Source organism: Panonychus citri, unplaced genomic scaffold (genome assembly GCF_014898815.1).
Source record: "Panonychus citri isolate SS breed McGregor unplaced genomic scaffold, ASM1489881v1 Contig00095, whole genome shotgun sequence".
Taxonomy (NCBI): domain Eukaryota; kingdom Metazoa; phylum Arthropoda; class Arachnida; order Trombidiformes; family Tetranychidae; genus Panonychus; species Panonychus citri.
Window position 1 is genome coordinate 1,292,190 of NW_026515500.1, and position 27,619 is coordinate 1,319,808.

General features: G+C 31.1%; 1 protein-coding gene across 1 annotated transcript in view; it reads left to right on the top strand.

The window, feature by feature from the left end:
• Window positions 1–131: 131 nt before the first annotated feature.
• The window catches only part of LOC128387916 (agrin-like), a 65,822-nt gene continuing 38,334 nt past the window's right edge, over window positions 132–27,619 (top strand). The window contains exons 1-8 of the mRNA XM_053347205.1: window positions 132–1,582; window positions 1,953–2,071; window positions 2,897–3,233; window positions 3,597–3,755; window positions 5,264–5,794; window positions 5,942–6,085; window positions 7,010–7,972; window positions 9,039–10,036. Of these exons, the coding sequence (XP_053203180.1) occupies window positions 961–1,582; window positions 1,953–2,071; window positions 2,897–3,233; window positions 3,597–3,755; window positions 5,264–5,794; window positions 5,942–6,085; window positions 7,010–7,972; window positions 9,039–9,487 (3,324 nt within the window). The 5' untranslated portion in view covers window positions 132–960 and the 3' untranslated portion in view covers window positions 9,488–10,036. The remainder of the gene's footprint in view (window positions 1,583–1,952; window positions 2,072–2,896; window positions 3,234–3,596; window positions 3,756–5,263; window positions 5,795–5,941; window positions 6,086–7,009; window positions 7,973–9,038; window positions 10,037–27,619) is intronic.

The window sequence follows — 27,619 nt, forward strand, 5'->3', positions numbered from 1 at the left end:
CACTAGATGGAAGCAGGTTAAATGTTCAAGTTCGTGAGTTCGTCTATTGGGTTAACTGTGGTTGAGAAATAGTTGCTCGATTATTATTATTATAATATCTATGATATAGTTGACAGAATCCGATAGAATCAAATGTTAGAAGAAAAATATAAACATAGAATAAAGAGAAAAACGAAAACCATATAACATTCGAGGAAATGTTCGAGGAAAAGAAAAAGTTTTACAGTTATTGAATTCGAATTTGTTTTATTTTCTTCTTCTTTTTTCAGATCAAATCGAACATGAGAAAATACATAATTTCGATACTTATAATTTACCTCTCGAGTTTTACCTTCAATTTTTGTTAATCAGTCGAAATGGTTTAAAGTTTTATTAGCTTAAATTGCGAATTGATTGTTTATGTTATCAGAAAGTGAAATTTGTTATGTAATGTGAAACTTTTTGTTTCTGTTTAATTGTTAAATTTGTGTCGACATAACTTAATTTAAATTCGTTATAACAATTAACTGGACCAATGGATTCACCACCTTATCAAAGTCGTGTCTTTTGTGTTGATAATCAAAGTATCAACGTTTTTGATGATACTAATCAAAATGATGATGAAAATGATGATAAATCAATGATTAAAGTTGATGGTGAGAGTGATGATTATTGTGATAAATCATATTACATTGGATTAGATAATATTTTCCCTGACAATATTACCACTAATTGTTATCAACATGAGATTCAAGGATTTACAGGATCCCAAATATTATCACATCAGAATCAAGTATCACCTTTAAATTGTGATTTATTGACATCAACAAATTCAATAATTGCTAATCAATCAACAATAATTCAACCAGCATTAGCAACACCATCAAAACAATATCAACATCAACAACATGCTCAACAATTACTTCACCAGAATTAGTTTCAGGATATCAACCTCAGCATTCATCATCTTCCGAGTCCTCAATGTGTTCATACATAAATCAACCACATCACCATCACCACCTTCATCATCATCATCAACAAAATCGACAACAACAACAACAACAACAACATCACCATAATCCACACACTCAATCAACATTAATCTACAATAATAATAATAATTTAAACTCGACAATTTATGATTCCAATTCCATCCAAGAGATTCGAGTAGCATCATTACCACTCTGTGAATTTTATCCTCCTTCCTCATCGCCCTCATCACTATTGTCCACAAATCACTCCCACCATCATGGTCATCACTCTCATTATCATCCTCATGGTCATTCATATTCTCATCATTTGCCACCACAACCAATAGTATCCTCAGTTTCTTCATCATCTCCACCGCCACCGACACCGCAATCGGTGCCCACAATCCAGATAAGCTCACCTTCCCATTTAGAAAGTCCTTACCATGAGCGATCACAATCATCTCTCTCAAATCAACAATCTAATCAATTATCTAAATCTTTATCATCTCGAGGATCAATATTATCAAGATTAAGATCAATTCTATCAAATTATCTTCCCTTCATCATAGTTACATCAATTCTGTCAGTTGCAGTGGCACTTTTAATCTCAGCATCAATCATATATTTTCAGAGTAAGTTTTGTATTATATCAACTCCACAATTTGTTGATTTAAAATCGATACTTAAAAGTAAATATCAGAACAAAATAATAACAATAAACAATAAACAAATTCGATATTCTAATAGAATTGTAAATTTTTCAAAGAGACAAAAAAGTTCTAACGATCGTTAGACTAATCATTTCCAATTTCGTTCCAATATTAATTATAACGATCATCATAATTATCGGTTACGAATATTTTTTTTTCCTTCTCAATGTATTTACTTGTATTCACTTTGTTATTATTTTTTACTTCTTCTAATTGAAAATGATTAATCACTTTTAATCAAAATTAATTGTTGACAATCAACTGATTATTATCATCATCTTTTTCTTAACAGTTCCAACCGGGTACAAAGAGTATAATTGTGATCGAGTTAATTGTAGTAATCAATCAACTTGTATTCGAGATGATAATTCGGGTGAGGAAAAGTGTATCTGCAATGAAGATTGTCCATTGGTGAGCATCATCATTTTTTTTTATTCTTAATCATGATTAAGTTGATCATTAGATAAATTGTTTGCTAATCATCAAGGGTAAATACAACAATCTAATAGTGTATATGTTAAGATATTTAACTTGATTAGTGATTAAAAGTTAATGAGTTAAAGTTTTGTTTTTTTTTCTCATTGTTCAATTACAAAACTCGTTGTTATCATAGATTAATGGTGATAATTAATAATTAACAAGACAAACAAAATGATTGATTAATGATAATTAAGAGATTAGATTTACCACCAGGTAAACATATTAAGAACTCAGTTAATTATCTTATCAATTTTCTAACACAATTATTTAAAAATTTAGATTCTAATCAAAGTTTATCTCTTTACAATCAAATTTTCATCGATTATCATTTTCATCTTCTTGCATCTTCATCATTTCCGTTTCCGTTATAATTTTCTTTGTCAACCTTTGTCTATCAGTCTCTCCTTTCTTACCTATTAAAATGCTTCTATAATTACAATTGTTTATTCAACAATTAAAATTAATTGTTTGTTTTCTATCTTTAATTTAATTCCTTTTATTTTCACTCACCTTGGTTGAATGGTTTAGTTTTCATGATTCAATTTGATGATTACCTTGATTGTTGATTCAATTATTTTTCTCATGTTTAACTTTACCTTTTTTTTCATTGTGCATCACTGATTAACTTGTAAACGATTTTGGTGATTAACAACAACAAAAACAATCTCATGATGATCATGATCATCATCATTAACATGGTGATTTGTGAATTAATTTTCATGGTTAATCAACACCCGAAACATTTCAAATTAAAAGGATGGTCGTAATGTTTGTGGTACCGATGGATTAACTTATCCAAATGAGTGTCTACTTAATCTTAATTCTTGTCAGAAAAATATAATCATTTTAATAGCAAATTATGATACTTGTGATGTTTGTAAAAATGTTCATTGTAAATACGGAGCCGTTTGTTCAAAGGGTTCATGTATCTGTCCCACCGAGTGTCCAAACACCCTGGAACCCGTTTGCTCATCAGATGGATTAACCTACACCAATGAGTGTCACTTGCGACATTCAATTTGCTCAAACGGAATTCCTCTGACAGTTTCTTATTATGGTGAATGTCATGAGATGAGAAGCTCAGAAACCAGTGGTGAGAAAAATTCATTAATCCCAATTAACGTGATTTTCATTACAATATACTAATTATCGATTAGCTTTTATCAATGATTGATTTATTTCATTAAAAGAAATCATAATGTTCGACTTGATGTTAATGATAATTAATCATTGAACAATATCGATAAATATTAATCATTATCATTAAGAAACTGATTGTGAAAAAAATAATTATGAACAAAATCCTAATCCTTATCCAATTAGTTGATATTTAAGAGACTATTTATAATTTGAGATTCTTATTTTATCTCTTGAATATTGAACCATTTGAAGTTGATGGTTTTTTTTCATTGAATTTTTCATGAATCAACTGAACTTTTTTTCTGTTGCTACTCAGAACTCATCGGCGGGGTAGGCTATATTCAAACCTGTGATCCAAATACTTGCCTTTATGGTGGTACCTGTGATTATGATAATAAAGGGATACCCCAATGTCTTTGCTCTTACTCGTGTCCGTCCCAAGAATCTGATGAAGACCAAGTTTGTGGGAGTGATGGTGAGTATAAACTTCCGTATCCTCTTTTAGTGAGTGCAAGAGGACGGGTCAAGATGACAAATTCTAATTGAATTTGGTTGTCCTTTTAATTGTTTTGTAATTTGTCTTTTATTTGACGAGTTAAATATTTAACTTTCAATTTATACTTTTGTTAGCATAATCAATTATTCAATCAACTAATTACATGAAATTCAGGGTTAGTTCAGAGAGTGTGAGGGAGAGAGATTGGGAAAGGGATTGGAATGAAATTGAATTTGAACAGATGAGATGATTTGAATTTTTGGTTGGTTCGAAATTCTGTCCATCATGAAGATGATGTAAATTCAGCAAAATGATGAGTGAATTTCCGTTCTATTTGTATTTTTAATGTTTATCATGATGATCTGAAGAAAAAAAAACATGATGGTTACATTGAACATCTTAAGATAACCATGAAAAATGCTGAAGTTTCATTTCTCAGAGGAGGATAAACATGAACAATAATCTTTGCAATTTTCTAGTAACAATATTTACTGACAAGTATATACATTATACACACATGAGATTATCACAAAAGATTATCATGAGGGAGAAGGAAAAATTTCATCAAGAACAAGAGAGAATCAGAAAGTATCATGAAATTCAGTTGAAAATCTTCATTGATATCAAACTACTGAGACTCAACTTGAAATCACCATCTTCAAGAAATAAAGTAAAAAATGTAATAACTTGTATCATTTCAAGTACGAGTGATAACTTTTCATTGAAACTGATTTCAGGGAATAACAGATTATCAGGATTATGATGATTATTTCAAGGGAAAAATTGATCGAGACAAAAAATTGAATCATTATTATGAGATAATATCAACAATTTAGTAAGAAAACTAAGTTTCGTATATATTTATCATGCTAACACTTTGATATTGTTTCAAATTTATCAGAATTGATATCATTGTTTTTATTTTTTGATTCTTCAATAGTTTAATGTTATCATGAAACTTTTTTGCTCAGACTTTTTTTTCACCATGAAACTAAAAGGAGACCTAATTTATAATCAGAGTGACAAGATAATGCTTTTGATGTGTAAGCATCTCAATAGATATTTTTAGTTTTTATTGATACAAAAAATTGAAAGATTGAAATATGAAGATGAGGGAAAAAAAAGTTCTCAATGATTCAGAAAGTTCTGAGTAAAGTTCAGTAAAAGTAAGTTTGTTTTTCTCTCTGTAAGATGATATCATTTTCATTCTGGTTTTTTCATCCCAAGAAAAAAAAACAACATTTCTTTTCAATCTGTTCAGTAGAAAAAAGTTCAGAAAAGTTCAGTTGTACCAAAATCGAAATGAACATGAACTTTTTTTCTCGATTTTTTGTCCACATCCAAACTCGAAGAAATTTATATTAATACATTACGAAATATTGATTCAACTTGAAGTCGAAATTCGTGATTTTGAAATGATTTGTTTTTCTCTCTCGAAAATTTCATCTCATCAGATCGACTAATTGTCACGATGGTTTTTCTTTCAGGTCGTTTGTACGAAAATGAATGTAAACTCCAAGAAGAGGCTTGTCGTCGACAACAAGACATTAAACCCGAAAATTTGATTTCATGTGAAGAAAGTAAAATAATCCCATGTAATGGCGAAGATGAACCGTTACCTGGGCCTCAGTTTACTTGTGATACCAATGAGACTAAAGTGACCAGTGTTGATGAAAATACCGGTAAAAGTTTATCATGTCCATCTGAAAGTTATTGCCATAGAACTAGTCACTTTGCTAAATGTTGTCCAGTTAAAAGTGAATCAGGTTTAGTGATTAACTGTAATAAAACTGATCATGGTTGTTGCCCTGACGGTTTAACATCTGCCCCGGGGCCAAATTACTCTGGTTGCCCATCAAAGTGTAACTGTAATCGACATGGTTCTTATGCTCTTACCTGTGATCCAAATACTAATCAATGTCACTGTAAATCGGGTGTAGGGGGTATTCAATGTGATCGATGTGAACCAGGGTATTGGGGTTTACACAAGATATCAGAGGGTAATGCTGGATGTATCCGTAAGTAATTCATAATATTAAGACTCTCTGAATCTATGAATTTATCATGATCATCTTTTTTTTCTCATGAATTTCAAATTTTTTTCTCTTCCCATGAAAACTTTTACCTTTATCCTTATTCTTACCTGTAAATATACCAACAAAAAGCTTGTTCTTGTAACATGAATGGATCAGTTCGTGATGATTGTGAACAAATGACCGGTCGATGTATATGTAAACATGGACTCCAGGGTATGAAGTGTAATGTTTGTCCAAAAGATTCAGTTCTAACCCCTGATGGATGTTCAGATAGTAAGTTTTTCTTTTCATTATTTTCTACCATTATTATTGGAATAACTTTGATAAATTCTGAGGTCAGAATCTCCATCATATCGACAAAAACTGTTTCTCTTATCCTGATAAATGATAAACTAAAGATTATATCGAGATTTCTATTGATACATTTTAAAACTTTTTTTTCTTCATCTTATTCATGATTCTTTTTCCCTGGTCAGTTCTGAATCGTTTTTCACCTTTTAGGAAAATCTGACCCTTTGGTATCAAGAACAGAAAATAATAACAATTATCTGATGACCTTAAAAGTTGATTCTAAATGTCAACCTATTGATGTAACTCTATTGTGTCACCTTGGTCCTTTTTTTCATCATCTTGCTTCCTGATTCTTTTTCAGTGTCTCTCTCTCAGTCAGAATCCTAGTTTCAGTATTAATCTCACCATGAAAAGATAACCCATCGTCTTTAAATCATGATGTCCATGGTATCAACATCATTTATTTTAATCCTACGAATCAAGAATTGATCTGAAAGTTCATCCAATAAACATGAGGAAAATGTTCAACTTTTAGTTAAGAGAAAAATATATTTCATGATGAGATAATATCTTTCAATAATAATAATATCCCACCCACTGAATAAATTACATGCACGATTATCACTATAATTGAATCTTGAAGGGATAAAATTACTCACACAACTTTTTTTCCACTTCTTCAGGAAGTTGAATGAAAACAAAAAATTCGTTTTTGTCTTTACTATCTCATATTCAGAGTAATGAGAAAGTTATTCAGAACTTTTTTTGTTTCAATTTACCGTCTAAATATGTGATCATTTATCATGATGATTTTTTTATTCTCAGAACTTTCTGAAAGGATTAATGATACAGATAAACTAATTTCCATGATGATGATGATTTTGTTTTATTTTTCCTTTATTTCAGTTTCATTGACTAAAGTTCATCCAGGAACATGTTCAGACCTTGAATGTAAATTTGGAGCAATTTGTCATAATATTACTGAAGATTCAGTAAAGTGTATCTGTGATATTAAATGTTCATTTGACCAGGCACGTAAACGATTGGTCAATTCGGGTGCTGAACGGATTTGTGCCTCAGATGGAGTAACATACCCGTCAGAATGTGGACTTCGGCTTTATGCTTGTCGAATGCAAAAAAATCTGACCGTCCTTTATCAAGGTGAATGTTCAATCTATTCAAATAATAGCAGTTCAACAACAATCAGTGATCACTACCATAGTTTATCGTCTTCATATCTCTCATCATCTTCATTATTATCAACAACAACCGCAGTGTTTGTATCATCTTCATCTTCATTGGTTACATCGTCTTCATCAACAACAACACCAACATCTATCTCCTTCCCACCGACAACAATACCTTCATCTTCAATATTTTCTTCAGTCTCACCTTACTCACCACCCACACCATTAACATCAACAATGTCTTCATCAGGCTCAAGTGAATCTTTTACCCAGAATCCATTGAAAAGATCAACAGTTTATAAGACGACACTTCAAGATTCTGAGAATCCTTCAGTTTATTCAGAGAAACCATCTCATGAGCCAAGTGTATCATCTTCAAGTTCATCATCATCATCATCATCATTATCATCACCTAATGAGAATGAAGTTTCAAGTACAAAACCAACATCAATATTATTACTCGATAATGCGACTGAAGTTAAGATGATGATACCACCGATTAAATCAATTTCCATTCCATCTTTTTTCGGTGAATCTTTCATCGAAATGCCTCGATTAAATGCTTACACTCGATTGTCCATCGAACTAGAATTTCTGACCTTCTCCGAAAATGGTTTACTCGTTTATAATGGACAAACATCGAGTGGCGAAGGTGATTTCATATCGATATCAATCAAAGGAGGTAAATTATATATTTCTCTTGAACTTTCAAAAGTTCTCACTCAGAATCCAATCGCAATTCAATTGATAACAAAATAATTCAGCAGAATATGAAAATTTCACCTTAATCTCATGTAGATTGATGTTTCAATTACATGTTGATGTAAAATGATTAACCTTTTTTTTCCTGTAACATTATTTCATTTGCATATTTAACTTACTAATATATTTGAGTGTAAATTATTCAGTTTCATGATTAACATGAATCAACATTGATTTAATTTTTAAATTTTCTCTAGCATCATGGAATCATGTTGAACATTAACTACTATTTGAGAGAGATTTTTTTTTCATCTCTATTATTATCATCATCAATTTCTGAATAGGTTATCTTAATAATAGTAAGAGTATGGATTAAGATGAGATTTGTTCAAGTCTTTTTTTTTGTTTCGTAATGAAAATTAATCTTTCCAAAGTAATTAATTAAATTGCTGCTCAAATTTTGACTCTAAATTATATTAAATGCAAACTTAAACCTCTGCTAATCAACAAGATTAATAAACAATCAACTTTGATGATCAGTTGAAGTAATTAATTAATGCAAATACAATGTATTCAGTTGATGATGATTAGTATTGATTATCCAAGTTTGCCATTAACAAGATAATTTGTTAATTGTTTACATGTATTGAGACTCTGAGGATAATTAAAGTGAAAGTAATTTGCATAAAACTGTCATCAAGTTTGTAAAATTGCAAATTAGCTTTATGATGAATAACAATTAGTAAATTGTGACAGAATTGTGATTTCTACAGAAAGATAGAAATGTTGACAAGAGTTAACATTTTCTGTCACTTTAAGGAATCAATAACTGTTCAGGAATATGAAACTTTCCATGAGATTGAGGAAGTAAGAATTTCTTAGTCAGCTGATTTATCGTATCAATTGAAATACTTGAGATGGAGGTGAAATTGTATCAAAACAATTTGATGATGATCATTGATTTCGATAACAATTGAAAAGATTGTTAGTTAATTGAAGATTTTCTCAAAATTTTGATTGATCTTTTCGTTTGTTTCCCTTTTCAGGATACATTGAGTTTCGTTATAATCTTGGATCTGGAACTGTTATCCTAAGATCAAGTGAGAAAATATCAACTCGAGAACGAGTTAAACTGGTAGCTAAGCGTTACCTTCGTGATGGCCTCTTAACAGTTGATCGTCAGCGAGATGTGGCTGGTTCAGCTGAAGGAGATCTGAAAAATTTAGATTTAGCCGAAAATTTGTACATTGGACATTTGATCGCGATAAATAATTCAAGTAAAATCTATGATAACATTGGGATAACAAAGGGTTTCATTGGTTGTCTTTATTCAATGAGAATTGGTCGTAATCCAATTAACTTGACTTACCCTGGTTCCAATGATATTATCCGAATGGTCAATGTTATTGATTGTAGTGAGTTACCATGTTTCTCAAGTTCAAAATATAATAATAGTGAATCTTTATCATGCTCATCGTCAACATCACCATCATGATCATACGCCTCTTGGTTATTATTGGTCATTCTCATCATCTGTCTGCTATTGGATAACGTTGTCCATTCATGGTAACCAGAATGAAGCTCATCCAAATCCATTGGAATCTTTTATGTTTTGTTTTGCTTTCCTTTTTTTTATCATTTCAAGTCTTTCAATGAATTCTCATCACCATGAGATATAATGATGATCATTATTACTTGCAATTCATTCACACACTTACAAGCGTAAGGTAATCAATCAACACGAGAGATAAAACCATTTCCGCCTTATAGTCTGAATGTAATAATATCAGTTGATATGACTGATTGAACAGACAGAAAAACTGAATTCCTGTGATCTTATATCATGAAATATATCTACGGGTTATATTGCATTTGGAATCATATCAAACATGATGATGATGATGATTACAAGCAAACAGTAAGGAAAAAGCATCTTCATCAGAATCAATATCATGAAGTGAAGGGAAAAAAAGTAAGGATAAAATGGATTACATCAAGATGAAGGAATCAGAATCGTGGCAGAAAAACATTCCAATATTAAAAGGTAAGAAATATAATCATTTACACCCTGAAGAAAAAAAAATGGAACGAAAAAATCAGGAGATAATCAGAACTCTCAGAGGGAAAAAAACTGTTGAATGTGTTTGTGTGGTTCTTTTCATGATAAATATCATATTCATCACCGATGTATCTCAGTTTTCCCATTGTTGTACTGGTATAAATACTCAGAATAGTAAATGAATATATACTGAGTGGAAAAAAGATTCATATTTTACTCAGAACTTTTTTATCATCATGAACATATGATTGTTCAATAATTATCATAAGATTTCACCTACTCTGGAGGTTTATCATGATGGAGATATGGGATAGATGAATACACTGAATACAAAGTTCATTTCTATTCATGACAATTTTTTCTCATGCTTAACCTTTTCTTTTCTACCTCATATTGATCTTCTTATCCACCTCTTCACCACCTCCTCCTGTTTTCCATGACACTAGGAGTGGGTATTGAAACTCTCAGCTTGTATTCCCATAATTACAATACTGTCATTGTTGTTATTCAATTTTGATTGTGATTGTGATTAAATTCAATTACATTTCTTGAGTTTGTCTCATCACTTTATCCCCTGACTCCTACTTTGTTTTATCTACTTCCGTCTCCTGAATCTCCTTGAATTGTGTAAATGAAATTATCTTGTGAAAAGTGATTCTCATTTCAAATGATTTTCCGGTTCTTAATAATAATAATGATAATATTACACATTATGAATTCTAGAGAATGCAAAGTATTATCATGGTAATTTATCATGAAAGGAGTGATAAAATTCCGGAAAATAATGAATGAAAAAAATACTCAACAATCTTAGGAAATTGTGAATGAGGAGGTTTGCATGATGGGTGAATATAAGATTGAATTAAAGTTACACAATAGGAGTTTAATAATTACTCTCATTAACTTTGATTATCATTATTATTCTGATCATCATGAGAATCATAATTATCCTCAATTCTTGGAATCAATGGTGAAAGTATTCATTTTGTTCACTTGAATTGATTCCAAAGTCTCAGAGTTTTCGAAGATTTGGAAAACTTTGAGAATAGTAACTTTCAATATCTATTCAAATGTTGAATTGTCTTGAATTTATCAGAATGAAATTTCGAGTTCATTCTCGACCATCGGAAGCTCAGTTATCTATCCATGGAGATCCATGATGATTAATTGATTCATAATTTCAATGGTGAATTTGAGGAAATTTGATAATTGGATTAATTTTACTTCAACAGAAAATTAACTTTTGAAATAACATTCAAATTAGATTCAGAAGATTCTGATAATTTTATTGAAAGAATTGAAGTGAATTTTGTTTTTCATTATTTCTGAATTTCCAATGAGCTTCTCTGGAAATTCAGTCTAAGACTGGAAACTTCATGGAGATCTTGGTGAGGTTTTGTATGAGAGTTTGAACAATGTTCATTTCTTTGGGTCTTTTTTACCTATTCCATGTTTTTCCAATTGATTTTCAGGGGAAAATAAAATGTTGAAAGTTTTCAGAACTTTTTTTATTCTTAATTTATGTTGAAATATTTTTCTATTACATGATAATGAGACTGTTTCATGACATTTAGATGATTCTTTTTTTTTGAGTTGATACAATTATAACAGTCTGAATAAAAGGTGAACATGAACATACAGAATTAAATTGAAGTAGTAACAAAATTACAATTAGAATTGATTAACTTGTGAATAAAATTTCATTGCATGAGATTGAATCAGAACTTTGTTCAGAATGTAACAGAAAATGTGTTATTCAATTAAGGTCCCGAATCCTCTGGTGATTTTTACTACATCGTGATAAAAGTAAAATGATCAACTATGATAAAATTGTTACCCTAAAGGTAAAATTGAATAACTGTTGAAGTTGATTAATTGATTGTTGATGATTTGAATGATGATTACAATTAGACTACAAATGGGGTTAGAAAAAAGTTCCAACCTTTGATTCAGTGTTCAAGGCTTTTTAATTGACGTTGATCAATACTCGATAACTGATCATGTTTCAGTCAAGAGCTCATGAGAAAATTCATAAGTCTTGGTGAGTATTGATCCCTGAAAACCAAAGTAATGTAATTATTTCAGTAATTAAATGAATCACAATCACCATTAACTTAATCATGAAACAAGGAGATAAATTAAACGAAACAGTTGAACCTTAATTTACATTGGAAAATGAGAGAAGCAAAAAAAAAGTTCTGAGAATTCAGAGTTTTTTTCTCTTCTTATTTTCCTTACCAATAAATGTAAAGAAATCAAATCTCATTCCTAGAATATTGTTATTACTCTGAATTTGATTCTGATGGTGGAGGGAAAAAACTTTCACCACTTTAACGTATTTACTGTTATTATTATCATGATAATTGCATGAAAGGTGTACAGAGTAAGCGATGGAGAAAAAAGCAAAAGAAAAACGTTGAACTGAAAAAAAAGTTCATGAGAATGAAAATGAAAATGAGAAAATAAAAAGTTCTGAAGTTTTCTCATTGGAAAGAAAAGTTTTTTTTTACCTCATCCAAATAAAGTTCATGGGGAATTGAATATACTTTTGGCAATACTGGTCAATGTTATGCATATTCACAGTGGAGATGAAACTGAATTTGAATGAACGATTTTAATATCAAATTGATAATATAATGAATTCAGGGGAATGATAATATAAATATTTTATAATGAATGAACTTTTTTCTTTTCTTTTGTTGATTCAATTAGCTTTCTCTCTCTCTCTCTCATTCTCTTGAATTTTCATCTGAATGGCTAGAGAAAAATTCTGAGCGAAAAGTTCTGAAGAATTTTTTTCTTGCTATATACATGAATGTACTTTCTATCTCAGAACTTTTACTTGGAACAAAATCGATAACTATTCGAATGGTATTCTGTGTGTATATATATTTACTTTTGTTTTCTTTTATCGTCTAGGGAAGTGATAGAAAATTTCTCAAGAAAATTTCATTTGTTCCTTCCCCTTGTGTTACTCGTCAATTCACCCGAGGGCATCAGTTTGGGGTGGTAATGGTGTGGGTAGTATATTGGTGAACTAAAATATTGTCTTGAAAATGATGGTAAGATAGTTCTGCTGAAAGAATGAGATAATTTTGTTAACATGAACTGATAGAGGAAGAAGAAGGGAAAAAAATCTCATTCCATGATGATTCTCAAGAGGTTATCATGATTATCAGAGTTATTATTATCTTGATGTTATTATTAAAGTGAGAAGAAAAAAATCTCTGAGTGAAAAAAAATGAAATTATCGTCAATCTGTTAGATTTCAATTCTGTTGATTAAAGTTCATCAGAGGATAAAAATTGATTCTGTTAATCTTCAATATGTTTGTCTTTTTAATTTAACAATTGAAACAATTTAATTTGATATAAAATCGAAATGAAAAAAATGAATATAACCTCCTACACACCGATTAAGCTTCACACACTCAATTCCAAGCTCCAAGTTCATTGATTTTCATGAGTTTTATCTTTGCATCGTTAATATCTTATCAAGAATTGATGATGAATCCCTTTTTATCATTCTTATCATTATCTCCACTCTCTCATCATAATAATGATGTGATCTCACTTACTCTCTTTCTCTCTCGTTCTGTTGATTCTTAGCTTCTGTCTTGATCATCATTATCATTCTGCTCTTTCATCATCACACCCGAAATCATTGCCATTTCCTTAAGCTGTTTTTTACTTCGTAATTGATTTTATTCCCCCAATCTGTTCATCTATTACTTTATCTCTTCCTCATCATCATCATCATCATCTCTCTCTCTCTTTTCTCTCTATTAATATCTTATCTTGCTTCCCCTTTTCCTCTGGTTATGCTTTTTTGATTCTATTTCATCCGAGTATCATCTGAATATAATAGGCAATACTCTTGAGATACAAACATGGTGAAAAAGATGATGAGAAGTAAGTAAATTGAAGAGGGTGTGGATGTTTCTGTGTGTATACATGTAGAGAGAGAGAGAGAGAGAGAGAGAGAGAGATAGGGTGATGGAGGATGGATAAGAGTGGTGATAATGATGAGAGAGTGAAATGTAAAGGGAGTAAGAAGAAACCTTTTCGTCTACATTTGTTTCGCTTCAGTTGGAACCTGAACAAAATTTTTTTCTCAGAATTTTTATCTTCTATCTCTCTCTTTCTTTTGCTACCCATAGACTTATTATGATTCCATATTTTAACCTTTTTCTCTTTATTTTTCTCTCTTCATGATTTCGAGCACTTTGAACTTCTGTCATATCCCCCTCTTCCAATGCTCTACATGGATGCTCTTTATTCATTCTTGTATTGAGAAGTGTTCACCATGATCATACATTCATTCTGTCTGAATTAACGATTTATGTTCATCTTTTTTTCATTTGTTTGCTTTTTCATTCCAATGTCTCTCATTTTTCCTTTCATATCTTTTACTTTTGGTGTCTCCATGAATATACAAAGAATCCCTGTAACCAATGTAATTTCTAATTGATGAGAATCATTAATGATAATTATAAACCTCTGAATTCTTGGTTTAGATGGAAATTATCATTCCCTGTTTAACCAATAGATGTATTGTTATCAGAGGCTTGTTCATGTTTCCAAAATCCTCCTACTCTTTTCAAGTTGAAATCTCTCGTTCTCTTTCATGATTATCCAGTGAATAATGTATTGAGTAAATTTCTCATTCATCTCATCTTTTATCTTCCTAAATCATCATCAACATGATGGTGATACAGGGTTGGCAATCTATCTTTAGACAATTTAGTTCACACATAACTTATTGATTGTGCCCGTGTATCCAATTTTAGTCCAACTTTGTCAGATCATTGTGATGAAAATGCTCAACATGAAGGGTTGAATTCTTTCATTTATTCAACCCTTTTCATGGAATTGAGGTCTTTAACGGAGTGTCCAACATATTCGAAAAATGTGAACCTTCTCAGAATGTTATATTGTCAACCCTGTACTTTTAGTCTATCAAACTGTCTAGATTCTCAACTACTATCAACAAGAATCCAATGTCAATGTTGTTACGAAAAAAATTTCTGCTGACTTTATGGCTTGTATTTGGATGGAGATGATTAGGATGATGATGATGATTTAGGAAGATGATGACCTGTGTTAGTGGCTTGATAAATAGCGATGAAGAGACAAGGATGACAAAAGAAGTAAAGAACTTGCGTAGTATTCAACATTTTGATTCAAATTATGTCCAAAGTTCTGAAAGAGAAAAGGAAATAAAAATAAGATACAAATAAGATGCGATTGGAAACAATACCAGAGAGAGAAAGAGAGAAGACGAAAAAAACCATAAAGGTGAGAATATACAATGAGAAATACTATCGATCCAACTGATCGAAATTGTAATTCTCGAAACAGAGAATCGAAGTGGAAATTTTTTGTTCTAAAACATTAGTTGATATTATCTTCATCTTCTTTCACTCTGATCTTTGGATTCTCATTTTTTCTTCCTCATCCCTCTTGTCCATTATCAGTTACATGTCAAAGTCATCATCATATTTCATCCTCATACAATATTAATACAAGGTACATTATCTTCATCATTATCATCATCATAACTTGACCTTATCATCATATTGATAGGATACCAATAACGATAATAGTATTAATAACAATGATCTGTATCAATAATAATGAGGCTTCAATAATGTTACTAATAATAATATTGATGATATTGTGACTGACAATTATGATTACCTTTTAATGATAATTAATAAGCTAATTGTGGACAGAGAAAAAGAAATGATCAATTATCTAATTCAATTCCCTATCATGTACGAAACAATCAAAACGATTATCGGAATATAATTTGATTCAGGTTAACCAATGGTTTGCCTTTTATTTTACCTGAAGCAAATTTTACATCTACTATTTAATAAGCTTCTAACCTAATAGATATCTCATCCCATAGGAGAGATATAATTCATTTCATGAACTTTCCGAGTAACCATTAACCCTGAATCTTGATGAAGATATTTGATATGATATTATGAGTTGAGAAACAATCACCTTGAACTATTGTTTGCTGAATGATGTTGATAATAGTTGTGACCTAAATTGATCAGTATCATGGTGTTAATGATTATCTCAAGTGAATCGTGTTGAAAAATGAATAAGATTCATTCATCATTTGGATTTTAAATACAGATGATGATGAATGAAAATTCAGTTGAGTGAAAATTTCCAACCATGATAGTGTTGATTTCTTTATGAACATCATGTTGAAACTTTCAAATCTCGAGTTTTCCTGAATTTTATTCATGCTGTTTATCCATCATCATGAAACTGATGCTTTTTTTCATCTCACATGGTAATTTTTTTTTGTTTTCTTCTTTTTCGATGGAGAAGAAAAAAAAATTGTTTCCTCATAAATGTTATCATGATAACACCATAATCACCATGTGTTAATATATTCGCGTATTACAAGCTGAATAAGTTTATGAATTAATTGATTTGACAAAATTCACCAAGAAAACAACATGATGACTACATTTACTTTTCCTCATCAACTCAATTGAAATGTTTGACTTTAAGCTTGTGATTGATGTTGAAATTTACAATCTCGCTTATTATTTTTAACTGAATAATAATCTGATATCATGGAAATGAGAATAAATATTTATACTCATAACTAATGATAGAAACTCAGTGAGCTCTGATATATTAGCATACATGATGGAAAACTATTGGATTCAAGTCAAATGTCGTCATACCTGATGATGAAACTTGAAATCTGACGCTGAATATGTTTGATGAACATGAATGAATCATAATGGCGATGAAATTTTCATCTTCAACTTTTTTCCTTCCTTAAAATATATTCAGAAACTCTTGATAATGAATATGATAATCATTTCATGTCTCATGTTTTTATAGTGAGATTGATATTCAACAACCTAAATGAAATTTTCGAGCTCAAGCTCATGTGATGATTTAATCACAGGTAAAAATCATTGAATTCCCTGTTTTTTTTTTGTATACAAAATCATTCATTATCTTAGAAGCTCCGGAATCATGGTTAACATTTATCGCCTTTGAAATGATCTCATATTATTCATGATCATTTCATCAATAGTTATCTTTCATGATGAATGTAATGATATCAGGATTCTATCGTTAGGAATATTATTATATATTAATAAAAGATTCATCTTCCTATTTTCTGAAATGAGACCTCTGAGTTTCAGCTCATTGAATGAACTATTTTCACGTTGCTACACGAAAACTTATCTCCCTGTTTTTCATCATCTCCATTCTTATCTTTCTGAATTAATAATGATAATAATAATGATGATGATGATAAAATATTATCAAGTTTGACATTGTTATCATGGTTGAAGTTGAAAATATATATTTATTTTACCATGTAAATGCTAATAAATATTAATTGTATCAATGATGAAACTGATAATAAAAGTAATTGTAATGCTATTAGTTGAAGTAAGCAAGGCAATATATTATCAGAATTATCCAGTTGCATGAGGATTACCCTGAATCCAGGATGAAAAAATAGCAGTATCTCTAAGCTGATTAGCTTTGATATATATTTTTCTTGCCATCCAAGAGCAGCTTTTAAGTATAATGTCAGAATAATTGTATCAACAACTGATTGATTTATCTGATAATTCAGTGTCATCATGATAAGAGAGACAATATTTTCATGGTAATGATTCAATTTCAACCTTTGTATTCAACATTAAACTTGAGTGTTCTTCCTGAACAATCAGAACTTTATTCAACTTTTTACTTCCAACAAATTCTGTGACGATGCTTTTAAAGTTTCGGTGTAAAATAATTGTCTCCAAACTTTTTGAGAACTTTTTTTATCCCTTCGATTTGGTTTTCTCTTATTCTTAAATGAAAATCGATTCGATAAACTTTCATTTCGACTTGATTAGTTTCTTATATACAATTAGCATTTGATAATCGATAACTTTCTCTTCTTCTAAATCTCAATAGTTTTCTACTGAGCTGAAAGTTTTTATTTCTTCAGAATTTTCAGAATATTACTAATCGATTTAATCTATTCTCATGAAGATATCAATTAATTGTTATGATGTCAATGAATATGATGATTTCTCATCTATTCCAGATAAAAGGTTATTGAGGAAAAAAATCACGAATTTCAATCATCTAATCCATTATCATTAATCTATTGTCATTGGATTGATTATCATGAAGAAAACTAATTGTTCAACTATCATGGTGACCAATGAATCTGTTTTTTTCTATCGATATTGGTCAGTTCTAGAGTTCACTTTGTGTCCATTTTGTGTTTACATGTTAACATTTTGCGATTCTGGGTCATCCCTTTTTTTTGTATTGATCAGATGAAGATAATGAAAAGGGAACGACAACAATTTAGATAAATTGATTCTTGGGTTAAACTGAAATTTCATGGTAATAAATTTAATTCTCTCCCATTGTTTCATTCAATTTACTCAGTGGAACAGATAGAAAGTTGAAAAGTTATCCTTACCATGATAATGGTACAAATCATGGTGATTAGTTGAGCTTATAATCATGATAATGGTTTATCAAGTTGATGATTGATTCAAAAGCCGATATTTTATCATTTTATATTTTATCATGAAAAATGCGGAGAAAAAAAGTTTCATGGTGAAGGAAATTAAATATCTCTCTCTCTCTCTCTCTCTCTCTCTCTCATAATGTTAATCGTAATTATCGTTTGAACTTCCTAATATTGTATATACATAAGATTTGGAGATAACTTTGACTGGAAAAAAGTTTTAATATTGATAATAATGTTCATCATGAAGCTCATTGATTTTCAATTCTTTTCATGTTCATGATAACCTTTGATAAGAATCAAATAATAAATAGATGTCAATCATATTTTGATATTGAGATATGAATCCATTGAAAAAGATTTCAGCCTTACTCAATGAATCAATTGAGATGAATTCATTTGGTACCATGAAAACAATTTTCTGAAACTTTTCACAAATTGAAATTGTTTTTATTGAAAAATTCATTCGCTTACATTTGAAATTATCATGTTAACCTATTCTCGGCCTACGGAAGTGATAATGATATATATTCTAGCATTTTTATATATGAATTTTGACTGAATCATGATGATCCGTGAGAATCCTCATGAACCCTAAGGCGATTGAAGAAGGTGTATTTTTGTGTGTGAATCAAATTCCATTTGAAATTGTAATGTAAATGTTACTTAACAACATTGATATCGGATTCTCATTACCATGAAACTCCCAGAATGGAACCAAATAATAATAATAATAATAATGTTACATTGAAATAAATTCCGTTGGTTTAGGAAATATTTTCATTCCCTCATAATAATAATAATAACCAGAAGCATTTCCATTGGCTGAGGTTATTTTATGTGAATGATAATAATTATCATGAAGCTGAAAATCAGAGTAATTGCAGGTATCATGGTAACTGAATAATAACAATAATATGAACAAAAAAAGAGACATTCATGTTAGATAACAATTCATTACATTATCATGATGATGATGATGATGATGATACATTTATTTTCCTTTGATATGATTATCAATATTATTGAGATTTATTTATATTCATTTCATGGGAATTTTTTGTTACCTTGATAACTTTTCTTCTGATATTATTCAACATGAGGATATTTCCATGTATTCTGTTGTATTGTTTAGTATAAGAAAATGTTTCTTGAGTTAAATCATCTTCGTCCTTTTTGTGTAACATTTGTTTGTTTCATGATTCAAGTTCACCATGAAATTGGAAATACTTGTTATTTTATCACCGGATATTTAATCTTGTGATATAATAATAATTTTATTCAATTGATTCTGATTCAGATATTCTGATGATCAGTTTTCAATTCGGGTCAAGTTATATTAGTTATATTTATAAGTTTATTTGGTGTTGAAAGTTTCCGGTTCCAGGTTGAAATATAATCGTAACCATGATGATAACGAATAGATAAATTAATAACATTGAATGTGTAAAGTTAATGATGAACTTTTTTGCTTTTGGTGCTGCATAATATTTCCCTTGCATGGTTACATGAGATGACTGAATTTTCTGGGAATAAGATAATATAATAATAACATTTCATTTCAATTATTTGATTGAGATGCTTTTGGCTTTGTTCATGGTTTCATGGGTGAAACCTTAGCAACATGAAAACATTGAACATCGTTGACAGGGTTTAATATGATGACCTGAAAAAAAGAAAGTGTCACATCATGAAACTTTTGTTGCCATCAATTAGAGATGAACATTGATTTCATTCATGTGATATCAAATTTCCTGAATCAAAATTGGAACACATGATGATTATTATTTGGAAATTGTTTCTTATATATCAGTTATCATGTTGAATCAATTTTCTTCTTGTTATATTATCAATTGAAGAAGAAAAATGAAAGAGAAAAATTTTTCATGATTGATTCTCAAAATTCGTGTCTGAATTAGCTCTCTGTTGCTTCTGATTTTCTTTTCGCCTTTTTCTTCATGAAAACTAGTCTCCGATTCTCAGTAAACTTGGAAATTTTAGTTCTGATGAGACTAAGTTCGTATCGATACAGAGTATCATGGATTATATCGTGTTCTCATCTTGTAAGGGGTGGTAAGCTGCTCTTACCCCCAAACTCACCTCATCATCAACAACCAACAGAATCAAAGGTTGATTAAGTGTCACCTTAATCAAAGGGTATAAAAAACAAGATTGTTAAAGACAAACAGTCAGTTAATGTGAACCAGTTAATCCTAATCCTTGTTAAAATTAAATCTCTCTGTGTTAAACTCTTGTCCATATTGTTAATCTTAGTGAAACATTAAACTATTCATAATTAATTAATCGTTGTTAATCACTTGTGGTGTGGATTAAGTAATTACTTAATCCACTACGATATGAGATTGGCCCCTTATTGAAAGATTTCGGTAATCGAGTGTTCCGATAAAGTAATACTCTTACAGATGGTGGAGATGCCGAGTCTCTATCATCACAAGTGAAAACAATCAAAGTTAATTAATATTTACTTATTAAATTTCTAAAAGTTTTCCATCACAAGTTATTATCTTACAAGTCTGTTATCTCAAAATTTGCTTGCCTTTATAAATATCAATTCAAGTTTATGGTCTCATTGAGAAGTAATTACTTCTCAATTCAACATCATTTTCAATTCATCGTTTTCCTTGTTTCATCTTCGAGAAAGTAACTACTTTCTCTTCCTATTTGTTATAACGAGCATCGTTTTCATCATTATTATTGGATCAATACAAACAGCAAATTTTCATTTTTGTAAAGTGTTTTTGTTATTCCTCAACTCTTTGATTAAAATGCCTATCGACCCAAAGAATCCGATTGATATAACCATTGGTAATGTTGCTAAGGATGAGGAATCAAAATTGACCTTCGTCAAGGCCATGGGTTATCCTCCTGGTTATAACCTAACGGGTTCTTATTTAACCAGAAGATTCAATGAAAATATAAAAACCTGTTTATTATATTTTGGTAAATTACCACAATCAGAAGAAGTTGATTATAATATTAAGTTCGATTACGATTGGTTTCAATGTCCGGAAGTTATAAAAAAGTTGAGAATAGCTGGTTTTACTGACCCTAACATTCGTAAGCTGGCTAAGTTTGGATTTTTTGATAACCTGGATAAAATCCCACCAATTGATTTGAAGTCTGAATTTACTGATAATCAAATATCTATTCTTCTGAAAGTTTTTAAACAAGAAAATCCACAACCATTGATCAACTATGATGCTGAGCTAAATCAAACATTCAGCAACATCAACATCAACCAACAACATTTCCCGTTTACTCACCAATCTGATCATTTCGAGGATCCAATGTCAACTCAATATCATGATCATTCTCCTGTTCATCAACAACAGAATAACAACTTACAGTTTCACCCAAGTTGGCTCAAGATTCAAGATAAATTCAATGAAAATGAAAGTCTAAATGAATGGCTAAAGGAGTTGGAGTCTAAGATCGACATCTTTGGGTTTGATGATGCAACTGCGATAAAGATTCTGTCAGCTAATCTACCATTTAAGATTTATGATGAAGTAAAGAAAATTTTAACGCTTTTTCCAGGTATTTCCTTTAAAAACCTTTGTGGTAAAGTGAGAACAACCTACATTGGGGAGAGTGAGATAGTCGCTGCATCTCATAATCTTTATACAACGAAATTTTACAAGGGTAATGATCCGATTAATCACTGTCGCATCATCACTAGAGCTGCTCGATTACGAGTTCCTAATATTAGCGAACATTGTATCGTGTTAATCATTTTGTTCACATTACCTCCTGATTTAAGGTTGACCTTAGCAAATGACCTTACTATAACCCGGATTGATGATCTTGAAAAGATAATTACCTTTAATAATTCTTATCCTCGTAATAGCAATAGAAACAATCAACAGCCAAGATTACCGGGTAATCAAATGCAGAGACCCTTTGGTAACCAACAACCTTTTACTCCAGGTCAATTTGGTGGTCAACAAAATCCCAGCCCCTATTATACAAAAAATTTTAATTACCAAGGCCCGAGATTAAATCAACCCAACCAGCCAATGTATCAACAACCTAATCCATCTAATTTCAACCAACACCCCAATCATCAAAACTATCAACAAAATGATCAACGGTTTAGTCAAAGGCGTAATAATCAACAAAATAATTACAGGCAACAGTTTCATCAGCCTCAATTTTATCAAAACCCTAACCAAATGATGAATAACCAGCAACAGTGTCAATTTTGTAAAGATAATGGACATGATACTGAAAATTGTCCGTTAAAACAGCAGATTGAAGGTAGTAATATACAACACTACAAATTGAGAGCGTCAACTACACTTGGTAAGCATATAAAATCAAGAGATCCGACAATGGTAGTAGAGGTTTTAGACAAATTTCCATTGGTTGAGACAATTGCAATGGTCGATACTGGAGCTTCAACTACGCTAATCTCTCTTGATCTTGCTAATAAAATGGGATTAGCTATTTATAGATCCCGCCATGAGTTTTGTGGGTTCAGTAAAGTCACCACCAATAAGAGCAGTTGGAGCGTCACAAATTTTCGTTAGATGTTATCCAAACTTTGAGGAAAAAGCAATAAGAGTCTATATTATGGATTCTCGCTTACGATCATATTTGGACACAATTTCATACATTCAACCTCTGCGACGATCGTTGGTAACCCACAGACAAATTCTTTCGGTGTTTATCGCTTTGGATACTCCTTACAAGTACAATTGAAATGCCCATCAATTTCCTGCTGGTACTTTCTTTTCGAAAATTTTCCGAAAATATTTGGTCCACAGCATATCGAAAAATTGCCTTCAGGAAGTCAAAATCAAGAGAGTGTCAAAGGAAGAAGAAGTAATTACTTCCTCTGATCACCCTTCAGATGACATTCAACCTGGTTCAAGTTCAACAGAGTCAAAAAAGTCAAAAAAGAGAAGAAGAAGGTCGAAGAAAAGTGTTAATTCAAATAATCAAAATACCGTCGGAGTATTTCATCTCAATGACTTGATGAGAATCAATTTGGTTACATTTGAAGAAAAATATTTAAACTATTTGGAGAAAATTGGATAAGAATGACGAATTCCGAAACAAATTGATAATATTGATAAGACATTAAGCAATTGCATCTCATCATTTCTTAACCTTGATCAACAAAATATCATGAAAAGTTTTATATATCAATATTTACCATGTTTTTCAACTCATAAATATGATTTAGGCAAAATCACTTCTGATATTGTCGACATTCATATCGATATTGGTTTAAATCCTATTCCTCAATGCAATCCTTATCGTCTTGGTCCTAAAACTAGAGTGATCATGGAAGAAGATCAAAGAACTTTTAGCCAACGATATAATCGAACCATCGAAATCGAGAGGAGGTTCACCCGCGTTTTTAGTTCCAAAGCCCGATGGAAGTTACCGATTCGTAACTAGTTTTGTTGAACTGAATGCGCTTTGTAGGACACGTAAATTTCCGATGCCGAATGTTGATGATTATATCCAATCGCTTGCAGGTTACAATTATTTTATTACGATTGATTTTTCTCAAGGTTTTCACCAGATTGAATTGAAACCTTCAGAAAGAGATAAAGTTTCATTTGTCATCGAAAGAGGAAAATATCGCTATAAACGTTTACCAATGGGACTCGCTGATAGTCCGAGTTACTTTCAAGAATTTGTTAATAGAATCTTTGGAGATCTATTATACAAGAGCTGTTTAGCATACATTGATGATGTTGTTATATTCGGACAAACTTATAACGAGTTGCTTGTCAATGCGAAACATGTTTTCGAGAGAATTAAACAATATGGTCTAAAGATTCAACCAGATAAATGTAAATTTGGTCATAACGAAATTAAGTTTCTCGGTCACATCATAACTGGACGAACAGTCAAGCCCGACCCGGAGAAGGTTGAACGTTTAAAAAATTTCACGATTCCAAGGGACATCAAAGCTCTACAAAGTCAATTAGGTTTATTCAATTACCTATCAAAGTTTATTCCAAACTATTCGACTCTCGCATCTGATTTATTTGAATTATGTAGCAAAAAATCGAACAAGTGGAAATGGTTACCTAAACACACAGTCTGTTGGCAGAAAATTAAGGAGGCATTGGTGAACGATTGTGTGATCTCCCAATTCGATCCCGATAAAGAACACAAGCTCATGGTTGATGCTAGTTCGGTTGCAGTTGGAGGGATGTTACTTCAACTTGAAGATGATAACTGGCGCCCTGTTAGTTACTGGAACTAAATTGGCTAAACATCAGTTAGCTTACACAATCACAGAGAAGAGTGTCTGGCTGTTATCGTTGGGATTCGTAAATATCAACACTATCTGATCGGTAAGCGTTTTGTTGTCGTTTCCGATCATCATGCTTTGTGTAGCCTGAAAAGGATAGAATTCAAATGTACGTTTACACCGATGGGCAACTTTATTATCACAATTTGATTATATCATCGAATATGCGAAAGGATCAACTCACCCCGCTGATTGTTTTTCCCGCTCAAGTGAATGGAAAAATAAGAAACAAGGAACCATTGAAGAAGAAGATTTTTATAAGTATCTTCATTATGCATTTGAAGAAAAGAAACTATTGTCAGCATGGAGAAATCATCATTGAGAAAAGAAAATCGCGATTGGTGTGATAAGTTAATTACTTATCACAAATGCGATGATAATTGCGATACTATTGATTTTGACAATCAGAATTACGACAAAGAACAACAAACCTTACAGGTGAAAGAGCTCATCAACATGTTCAAGGAAAAGTTTCCGTTGATACCTTGATCATCATACAATTGAAAGATTCATCTTGATGTCAGTTCAACCGGAACTCATCGAAAATGAATCAACAATTATGACGGAACAACAAAAGATGCTCACCTAAAAGGATAATCAAGCAAGTTAATCAAGGCGAATTAACCTCAAAGTTTATCATTCGACAAAATATTTTATACCGAAGATTGTCTCCCAGTAAATTAGCTATCGTTTTACCTTATTCAATGATTCAAAAAGTGTTTAATTGGTACCATAACGATGCACTTGGTGGACACTTTGGACTAAAACCAACGTTGAAGAAAGTTAAAGCAGCTTTCTGGTTTCAAAACATGGAGGAGATTATAAGAAACAAAATCAAAAAATGTTCAAAGTGTATTAAGTTCAAATCAAAAACTGTTAATCACGAAGTGAAGAGAGAAATGCCGATTCCAACTCAACCATTTGAACGTATTCAAATCGATATTCAAGGTCCTTATAAAAGATCGAAAGACCGCAATTCGTATCTTTTCGTTGCTGTAGATGTTTTGACTAAGTTTGTTTTCGCTAAAGCTTATTCAAACCAGAGAGCCAAAGAAGCGATTGATTTCTTCGTCTACATCACAACGTTCGTTGGAATACCCAAATTGATCCAAACGGATAATGGTCCATGTTTTCGAGCAGATGAAACGAAGCAATGGCTAAGAGATCAGTGTATTTTTCATCAAACGTCTACTCCTTATCGACCTCAATCACAAGGTTTAGTTGAAAGGATAAATGGTGTCCTTGCTCAACGCATAAAGATGGTAACAGATAAAAGTAACGAATGGGATAAACATCTAAGAGAGATAATCATTGCTTATAATTCAACACCTTCAGAAAACCTTGGAACATCTCCTTATCAACTACTATTCAATATTCAACCGAACAACCCGATTCTTAACGAATATCAAATAGATATTAACCATGGTGATGACACTAATATCTCTGAATTACGTTTAAAAACTCACGAGAAAATGGTACAAAATCAACAAAAAAGGTTAGAAAACCAAACAGCCAAAGAGCCTCCATTCAAAGTTGGTGACATTGTCACAAAGCGAGTTCATATTTCACACAAAGATTTGGGTAAATTAACACCTTCGTTCAATGGTCATTACATCGTTATTAAGGTCCTAGAATCTTCGGTTAAAATGATAAATCAAAAAACACTGAAAATGGAAAAATCAAATTTCGTTCACTTAAAATTGGTAAATCGTAACAACATGGATTCAACCTCGAAACCGATGAAAATCGAGAGTAATCATGTTGAATAACTAACAATTGAATACAACTGATTAACAACTCTAACATTTCACTACTGAAAATTTATGTTTCTCACGTTAAATTAAGTTTCCAGCAAATTACTCGAAAACCACTAAAGATAATCATATTCATTCCATGTTAGCTTTTAAAATTCATCTGAAATCCAATCGATTGATGTATTCGAAGAGCCGATCCGATCAACTTTTTGACCATGCTGGTTTGTATTGAGAGATGATAATTAACTTCATCTGTGAATAACTTGGAATTGGTTCATCTCCAGAGCCACTTGTCTATAATATGATTTGATCAGTTTTTCACGCGCTCTCGAATGCGCTATAAATCATCTCGATATCTTTTAAACGAATTTGCAGAAAAATATTTTTCACGACCAAAAGTCAAAATTTTCATTCGAAAATTGTAGCAAAACCTCAACACTTAGCATACCCGTTTCTATGTTATATTTTACTCAGTTTGTGATAAGATTTCGATTGGTATTAATTACGTGGTGATAGAAGCAAAAAATTTCCCACGTGCTTTTCCATAGAGAGAAGTTCGAACTTTCGTTTCTCAGCAAATACTTGCTGGAAAAAACTTGTTCTTATACCAATTTAAAGCTCTCATTATGCCTCTTTTGATCGATATTCAAACCTCATCATTTGTGATATCTAACATAGCTTTTATCAGAATTCAAAAAAAAAATCGTCGATTCAAGTTGAAGGTAATTACCTTCAACAAACGAATTGAATGTCAATCTAGTTCACATCAATTGCAGTCAATGAGTTTGGACAGTTCATATCTTATGCTACAAATCATTAAATTGATTGATCAAATTTTCTTACAAAACAAAATACAGAATAATATTAGTTGGAATCAAGTAAATACTTTCTAATTGTCTTGATCAAATTATCGATAAGAGTAATTGGCAAGTGACAATTTTTTGAATACAATTATCGTATGTAAACTTTGATCGTTCAAATTTGATG